This window comes from Orbicella faveolata, unplaced genomic scaffold (genome assembly GCF_042242905.1).
Source record: "Orbicella faveolata isolate gen_17 unplaced genomic scaffold, um_ofav_v1 contig_48, whole genome shotgun sequence".
Lineage (NCBI taxonomy): Eukaryota > Metazoa > Cnidaria > Anthozoa > Scleractinia > Merulinidae > Orbicella > Orbicella faveolata.
In genome coordinates this window covers 7,609,236-7,618,032 of record NW_028301578.1, presented here as the reverse complement: position 1 = coordinate 7,618,032, position 8,797 = coordinate 7,609,236, and the positions used below count along the sequence as shown (strand labels likewise).

The window sequence follows — 8,797 nt, the reverse complement described above, 5'->3', positions numbered from 1 at the left end:
AACTCTATTTCCCACCAAGATACGCTTACCCAGAACTTGAAATAATGCTTTTATTTTGGGATGGCAAATAACAAATAATCAGTAAATTTCTAGCGCATTTAGATTATAGAAGTAGCTACTGAACACCGAAAGCTCTCCCTCCACTGGAAAAATATCTTTAAACAATGAATACCTGTTAGTATTACCAGTAGGTAAATCACTCGAGTCCTTTGTTGGAAGGTTTGGTTTCTTCAATCGTTCAATCGCGAACTTACCCGTTAATGAAAGGTCCAGTGAGTTAGAAAATTACTTTTGGTTCGGTTAATATTTCGCTATTGTGTGTTTCTTGTAGCATTATTAGGCTACACGCACAATCACCAGCACCTTGTTTAATTAAAACAGCAAGACAAGTTTTACTAGTTGCCTATTTCCTGGTTAATAATACATAGCTTAATTTAATAGTCCGCAGAAAACTTACATTTTGTCATTGTAGTTTTTCAATTTATTCGGTCAACGCATCTGAGTCGGGTAAGTCACAAATGTTTCAACTCTATTTCCCACCAAGATACGCTTACCCAGAACTTAAAATAATCCTTTTATTTTAGGATGACATCGTTGTCATTATTACAATAACTCGCTCATAAACATGGTTACTTACAAAGTGCTACTCGCCCCCAAATAACCTTCTTCCGGTCCATTTCGCCCTCCGGGACGAGACTTAAGAGCAAAGTGATATAATTAAGTAAAACGCCTTTTTTAAATTTAATTATTAGACCTCTAACCCTAATGATTACTACGCCCCCAGTTAGAGACCTCACGAACTCCGACTGGCGAGTGATTGTTCCCTCCAGTGAAAACCATATGTAGACATCCCTGAAATGTTAGCTGAGAAACTTAGCAATTTACCTGTTAGTTGATATGATTATTAAAATGTTGTCCCCTTTACCTACATTGTATACATTTGTTTCCCCCCAGCTATGGGTGCATTTTGTCTTTTGGTTGTTTAATTTAACTGGACTTATATATGCATTGTTCAGAGTGGAAACATCCTCTGTTACACCAGCAGTTTTACCACGCAGAGGAAGTATTAATTAGCAAACGCTTCCTTACATTTATTTTGCTATAACTGATCTTACGCCCATCCTAAGAAATTGAAAAGGTATAACAAGCAATAGATTGACATATTATTTCTTATGCTTACTCAAATCGTGGAAGCTTTATAAAGCAAATTCTCTTTAATTGACTGTGCTTTAGGCTGTTAGAATGGCATCGTCTGGAAAGATAACAAAAGCAATAAAAGGACTTTTTTTTCATGCTGACTCAAACCGGGCAAGTTTTATAAAGCAACGTTTCTCTTCTATTGACTGTGCTTTAGATCACTGCAATGGCATCGCCTCACCTTAGATGTTTTTAATCGGACGTTTTGCAGTATTTTTCTCAATTGATAATATCGTAACTACTTAAAGATATTTGCAAATACGTTTGTCGGCAGCCATTAATTGTTTTTCTTGTTTACCAAAATATTTCATATCGCACGACATATCTATCTTATTTTCAACTCGAGTTTCATGTAAAGTATGCTTAAGAGATACATTGATGTCCTGGTAACAGCAAACATCTCTGCGTGTTTCTACGCACTTAAAAAAAGTTTTGTTCTCCTTTGTTTCAAATCGTGTATTTTTAAGGTGGATTTCGTTGAGAACATTGACCACAATCCAGAATTTTTTAGTGTGGGAATGGCTCTTGAACTATAAATGCTTAACTTTAGGTGTACGAAAAATTATCAGAGATATATGCATATTCTAAGCTTTCTATTTTAATCAAAAAGCTTCAATCAGAAAATGTTATCATCAAAAACTTTTCCTACCCTTAAGAAATGGAAATAGTCATGCGCTGTTTGCAAAGTCTACTTCGGGCGGTAGTTCTGTTCAGTTTTCAAAGAAAGCTGTAAACTAAAGCTGCACCTTAAGTATTTAACTTCGACCAAACGATGACAAGAACCGCAAGTATAGTTGACTTGGCATAACTGTTCGCAAAAACAAATAAATTGAGGGAAGTTCCTCAGAATAAACACAAAGGTAATTCTGCCTGTACGTATTCTTTGTTTATCTCATCTTTCATATCATCGGTGATTTTGAACAGAAGACATGATTTCCTTGGTAACCAAATACAAATGTTTCCTTTCTGATCAAGTTTAAGTTGGATTACATGTAACAAATAATCAGTAGTTTTCTAGCGAATTTAGATTATATAAGTAGCTACTGAACACCGAAAGCCCTCCCTCCACTGGAAAAATATCTCTAGGCGTCGCGCTGTTTGAAAACCATTTTGGAAACAATTTGTCTGCCAGGTATCATCCGCACGTTATTAACGAATTTGACTATTGGCACCTGTCAGTTTCCCGTCTAATTAGGACCGTTGAAAAGCAAACACAGAAAATACGGGCTCTCATTCTTTTCGGAAACGTTTCTAGAAAAGACGATCTTACCTGTTGCTGAAAATTTTCATCAAAGTACAGAGTGAGCAAGACAAACAGTAGGTTTGTATCTCCTATTTGAAGTTCCTCTTGATAAAGTAAGCTGGCACTATACACCTTGATATGCATTAGGATATTTTGTTCTCAAAAACATATTCGTTATCCTCAAGTAAAACTGAATAAGGTTAAACAAAGAACATAATTCTTCGCTATCTACAAGTTGTATTGAAAACCTCCGCTATAAAGGGAAGTTTGATTAGTCACACACAGTGAAGGTGCAATTTCGACTGAATTGCTCTCGTCCTTAAACGTGGAGACTGTATTTTTTGACACGATGAGGTTACTACAGACTGGAAACTACGGTAAAGCAGCATTGCGAGACGCCAAAACCTCACGTAACTTTAAGTGGGCAATACGAAATAGCTATGCTAAACAACAGTTTATTTTTGTGAGTCTTTAATATATAGAAAACTAGCAATCAAACTTCCAACTCTGTTCATGAATTCAGTCACGTAATTTTCCTCAACTCCCTTTCTAGTTCTCTTTCATCGATGTAGAAACAGAAAGTGTCATTTTGAGAAAACACCTTGCACCGTAAGTATGCAAAAAAAGTACGCAAAAATGAGCTACTAAGTGCAGAAACGGAACGGAACGAGGCTAGAAATATTTTGACCGAATAGAAACAAAGACAAAATTTAGCGACGAAATAGAAAAAATGGAACTCTCTTGGATGCGGCGGGGTTCCATGGTAGATGTAACAAAGCGATTTCACATAGAAGCTTATCAGGTCGTGAAGAAACAGATACATGTAGAGCGTGGAAAACAGTAGCTCAGTTTTTTCTTTCTTGTATATTTTTTGTCTCTAAATTGATTTTTTTAACAAGCATCAGCTTGCTTCCCGAAAGCAGCTTTCGGGAAGTCTGTTTGTGAGAGCAACATGCTTTCTGCATGTGCAGATATTTTAGGGAATAATTGTGAATTATGAATTGGCGCTTTAAACTCTACAAAACATAAATTAGAGAACAATCGAGATGTGAGCTTTCTCTCGCATTTACAACCCTCTCAGCGATTTATGATCCGAAACGGTGTTTTCCTTTGAGAATAACTGAACGCAACTGACCCATCACAGACCTTTCAGACGCAACATAATAACTCTCTACCTAATTACGGACGAAAAAAATTTAACCAAGCGGAAAATGCATCATACCATCTTCTCATCCCTTGCCAAGTATAGCACAGATTTGTTTACGTAAAGCGTCCACGCTCCTGCAAATGTAAGTTACAAATTCGAATTATTCATACCAAAACCTTAGAATACATAGGATAATGTTCCTCCACGTACTGTTTGTTTATTCCATGTTATAATTATTATAGATAGATTTTTAGAATCACTGAACCCAACTAACCCACCACAGACTTTTCAGACGCGAGAAGTTTTCTTGTCATTGGTAATGAATGTTTTTGGTTATAATTATTGTTTTCTAGGTTGAACATGGACCACCTCAGTTTTATCTTCTCCTTGCTGTTAATCTTTTCGGTTACTACTACTACCTTTGGATCTGCGCCGATCAAAGCAAACGATCCAAATGGAGAGGTACAAAAAAAAGAATGACCTGTGTTATTGCTTTTCATCAAACTTTATGTTCGCAACCCTAAATGGCGTCTCTCTTAAAATGTCCATGATATATTTGGTCCGTTTTACGCCATTAATGAAGTTATAATTTTAACACAATCATGTAAAATGTGAAAGAGCATGAACATTAGCTTTAACAAATCGAGGTGCTTTTTAGAATCTGGCACTTATGCTGCGACACACTTTTGCAAGAAAGTCAAATTGCAACGGCCACAATTTCATTGAAATACACAAATGTACCTGTAAAATGATTTTATTTATATTTTTAACATTTTATAAAGGGAGAAAAACGTTTTGCATGGGTCAGACGCTAAACAATAACCGCTGAGCCCTTGGATATATTTTTCTCCACATAGGTACTAGAAGAAATGCCCAAAACCAAGGTGATAACAACTTTTACTGGTAATAAAAATGTGTGAAGGGGCATTTTTGAAACATTGCTGATTCTTGTTCTAACATTTTAGCTTTTTTTTCCTTACAAAGCGGGGAGCTGAGGCATTGTTAGCAGATGTTGGTCTGGCCCGCTTTCCTGAAATGGTTCCCAATCGCCAGGTAAAAAAGATATTAATGTAAGTTTTTATTTTGGAAATAGAATTTTCTTACTTTTCGCTTCATTAATTCAATCATTGCGAAACTACTAACCGCAGATCACATGATCTGATTACTGCTGGGTCAAAAACATGCTTTCTTTGACACTATGAAAGGAGTAATAATTATTTAACAAATTAAATTTACTTTTCTGTTGCTAATGCCCCATATTACTTCATTTCTTTCACTGTTTTAAAAAAGTAACATTTCACAATATTTGATATATTCGGCACATGAATTTAGTAAGTGATCGATTGTTGAAAGCGTGTGAAATTTACCTTCTCGTTATCTGTGTTTAACCGTTACCAGTTTAGAGATAGTGGATATCACGGAATATCCTACCCGTCCCTGCATTTCCTCGGTATACACCCGACCCTTTTAGGCGAACGTGTATTCCAAGATAATACAAATGATAAGTGGAATATTCCATGGTATACCACGAGAGGGCGTTGCATAACTATCTTATACCACGCCATAGAAATGCATTGGCCAACGCAATCAATGTGACGTATGCGCATTGCATGATGGGAAGGTTGATGCAATACCGTCGAATATTCAACGGGTTTCCTGTATTCCGATTGGCTGTACTTTCTATGGGAGATATTCGGCCATGTTATTGATGCTATAGTTACATAAGGTAGTTCTAAAATCGGCTGATAACAAAAGAAGAGATGAAGAATTAAAACCAACTGAATGAGCTGACTGTTTTACTTTCTGCTACATAGGAACTGACGGCCCTTTTGAAGCGATCTCATAAGGCTGAAGCTATACCGCAGGAGCCGATGGACTTGGAAAACCAAGACAGCGAAAAGCCCGAGCGCAGAAGTAAATGATCTTTAGTCATTGTAGTTAGTGGACGGACACATGAAATGAATTGTCTCGATAGTTGTAAAGCCGAGTTAGAGACGGTCGCAGAAAAAAAAGAAAAACAAACAAACAAACAAACAAACAAACAAATGAAAACATAGGAAGTTGCAACTCCAGCTAGGTGAGCCCCCTAAAGATGGCAAGGGCTTGCACCAACTAGTGAAAATCAAGATCTGATAGTTTAGCAAGTAGTCTGACACTAGCTAGATATGGTTTGCCCGCCTGGGTAGGGGTGTGACGCGGGGACACTGAAACCCTTACCCTATACTAGGCCATGATCAGCTTGATTTTGCGACCCTATTCTGGACAAGGTACCAAAAACCGTACTCTATCCTAGACGAGCTATTTCCCATGCTGAAACTTTATCACTATCGCAGTCCAACATACGTTAACTAAGCCAATATCTTGCAAAGTCACTTTCGAGTTTTAATTTCCATTGTCGAACCCAGGGTAAAGAACCCTGTTCTAGACTAAATTATATATACTGGCCACTTGTCAGTTAAATTATACTCTACTCTAGACCAAATCTATTTGTCCCAGACTAAATTGCTTGAAAACTATTCCCTTCACAGCGGCACAAACCCACACAGCTTATCTTGGGAGTCCCCCCCCCCCCCCCCCCCACCCCACTCCGGCAATAGTTTGTCATTAAACGAGTAACTATACAAGTTATGACTCTCTATCTGTCCCGCAACGCTACGCTTTCGAAAGAGAGTCCCTCTTCCGTAAGCGCAAAGTTGCGCGACAGAGAAAGGGCCAGGCAAGATTTGTTCGAAAGGTGGATAACGCCCTCCTCCGGATAAATCCCCACTGTCTAGTGGATAATACAATTCAAGAGTTTTTATTGGCTTAGCCATCATGGGTCATAAGCCATGCGTCATAAGTATGCAAACGCGTGATTTTTGGGGGCCTTTTAATGTTTATTTTGATCTAGTCTTCTATGTTTTAGGAACGTTTCTAAAACAACAATTATTCCAGTCTCGCTTGTTGGATATGAGGTAATCGTAGCCAACGAGGCCCTGCGGCCTCGTTGGCTATTTACCATCTCATACCGAGCGCGCCCTCGTGGAATAATTGTTAATTGTCCGGTGGAGAGCGTTATGTGGACCATACAAGTAACAAGTCGAGATATTTGATTCGTTGATTTTTACAAACCCTTACCAGACGTCTTCTATATGCTTCCTTAGATCGCTTCCACTTCTGGTAAGGTTTTAACAAGATTTCGGTTGATACAGACTGTGCAGGGCTTTTATTAAGATCTCACTTGCTTGCTCATTTAATTTCAGTTGCTGCAGGAACTATTATTGCAGGTGCTCAGCTTACAATCGGCCTGCTGAAAAACCTCCTAAATGTCCTCAGTAACGTAAAACGCAAATGCGCCGTTGGCCTTGACAACGAAAGTGGATTTAGGTGGCAAGAAGGTTCTACCTACTTTTATTCTGGCACTGCAGATGAAAACCTGCCCTATTCTGTTCGTGATGGTAAAAAGTGAATTTAGCATTTACAGAGGCTCGCTAGTATAGTAGTGATCATGCTTGAACTTGACCAACACAATATGACCAACACGACCGTTTCACCCTGTTAGGCATCAAAGGAGGCAGCGTGGCGGAGTGGTTTAGGGCGCTGGTGTTGTAATCTGGAGGTCCCGGGTTCAAAGCCTCCACCCTGCCACTAGCGGGATTTGTTTCTCGGTATCCCTCAGTTCAAATTCTGGGTCACGGTTTGTAAACAGCCAACTGGTCTGCCTTCTGCCAGTTAGATTTTGAACTATGCTACGTTTATTTGAAGCATTTGTTTCCTTTGTTTCAGTGGCATGCCTGTAAAATAGCTAAGCTTACTGCTTGTATAGCTAAGTGAATGACCACTATAAATAATCTTCACATTTACATTACAGTTTTATTTCTATTTAGGTTTTTTTTCGGCAAGATTCTTGCACAAATCTTCTTCCTTCACCTTTTCGCGCCATGCTTGTTTTGTTACATGATTTTTCAAGTGATATCCCCATTTTTTAGCATTGGAGCCTCTGAAATAGGACCGAGATTAATAATTAAGAAGGAAATCAAAACCGTTGTCAACAAAGCGCCCAAGAACATTTTCAAGAACAGTTATTGAGCTCGGTTATCGCTAAATATTGTGATTCGTCAGTGTCTCGCAGAAGAATTATTTTCCTCTGTCTTCGGCTTTGGCAAATAATTGATCTGCTCGCCACTAACAAATCATGATATTTTGCGAGAACCGAGATCAATCATTTTTAATTGTTTCTCCGTTTCTTCTTTCTTTCTTTCTTTCTTTCTTTTTCCTTTTTTTTTTTTTCTTTTCTATTTCCACAGGGTATGCCGTACTTTACGGGACTCGCAAGACCAATGGACCGGTCGCAACGGGAGTTGTCGGAGTCCTGGCCTACTACATTCCAAGCATCGACAAAACACTTGCTGTGATGTGGTCTGTCCCGTTTGATTATCACTTGCACGAGAACTGGTGGAATGCTAAGCTATACCCTGGAAACAAACACACCAACCATAATCAGTACGTAGATTTGTATCATGACGCAAAGCCCTTCAAGGCAAATGGTTGGCATGGGAGATTCCTCGGTTCTGGTCTAAAATTTTGCGGCTCTATGTCCAGCTCTGGTCAAGCTACCTTGGAGATCCATGTCCTGAAAGAAAGCGAAACTTGCGAAAGCGAAACAAGCATGCTTGCCTCACGCGCTCGCATAACCGGTGTCAAGAAGTAACAGGCTGTATTGTGTAGTAAGTTTAGTTAGGGGGTGATGGTTAGCACGGTCGGATCATTCGCTGTATGAAAGATTTCTAGTTGAAAATCTGTGGGGCTTATTACTAAAGAGTTGAAGTGACAAATAAACGTACGGGAAAAAAGAAACTAGTATTTTGTTGTTTTTCACAACTGAACTTACACCCAAAAGTTAAATGGGTTAGTCAGGGGAGCTCTTCCTTAGACGCCGATGGCTTCCTCATTTTAACCCCTAACTCCTAGTTTGCAGAAACTTTAAACTCCCACAATAGAGGGTGGTGAAGTGAAGGGTGAGGGGGGGGGGGGGGGGAGGGGGGCGCAAGATTACCTTTCACAGAAAATAAGTTGGGCCTTTCACAACTGAATTGTTCTGGAAAATAACGGTTTGTCGGCAACTGATTCCACGGGGAAAAAATTAAGCCATTCCCGAATCACGAAATTCCCTTTACCCCGTAACCAAAACTTTTGTGCAGCACCGAGCTAAGTTACAGAGCTATCATGAC

At 39.0% G+C, this 8,797-nt stretch overlaps 1 protein-coding gene across 3 annotated transcripts; it reads left to right on the top strand.

Annotated features, from left to right (window-relative positions):
• The first annotated feature begins 469 nt into the window (after positions 1-469).
• Positions 470-8,423, top strand: LOC149096300 (DELTA-actitoxin-Afr1e-like). Of its 3 annotated transcripts, none has more exons than XM_089281339.1 (7): positions 470-507; positions 3,941-4,049; positions 4,445-4,471; positions 4,572-4,640; positions 5,402-5,501; positions 6,830-7,024; positions 7,874-8,423. In XM_089281339.1, the coding sequence occupies exons 2-7, from the start codon at positions 3,948-3,950 to the stop codon at positions 8,275-8,277; spliced, it is 897 nt and encodes a 298-aa protein (XP_089137465.1). In that variant the 5' UTR covers positions 470-507; positions 3,941-3,947; the 3' UTR covers positions 8,278-8,423. The 3 variants fall into 3 exon arrangements, with proteins under 3 accessions (XP_089137465.1, XP_089137466.1, XP_089137464.1); XM_089281338.1 differs by lacking the exon at positions 470-507 and adding an exon at positions 2,418-2,518; XM_089281340.1 differs by lacking the exons at positions 470-507; positions 4,445-4,471 and adding an exon at positions 2,416-2,518.
• Positions 8,424-8,797: the final 374 nt, after the last annotated feature.

What these genes read in the sequence shown, in the direction of transcription:
- LOC149096300 (XM_089281339.1), top strand. Translation starts at nt 3,948, where the DNA reads ATGGACCACCTCAGTTTTATCTTCTCCTTGCTGTTAATCTTTTCGGTT. An exon ending in AAGAAATGCCCAAAACCAAG is followed by an intron (nt 4,472 to 4,571) that starts GTGATAACAACT and finishes TTCCTTACAAAG; the next exon opens with CGGGGAGCTGAGGCATTGTT. An exon ending in AAATGGTTCCCAATCGCCAG is followed by an intron (nt 4,641 to 5,401) that starts GTAAAAAAGATA and finishes TCTGCTACATAG; the next exon opens with GAACTGACGGCCCTTTTGAA.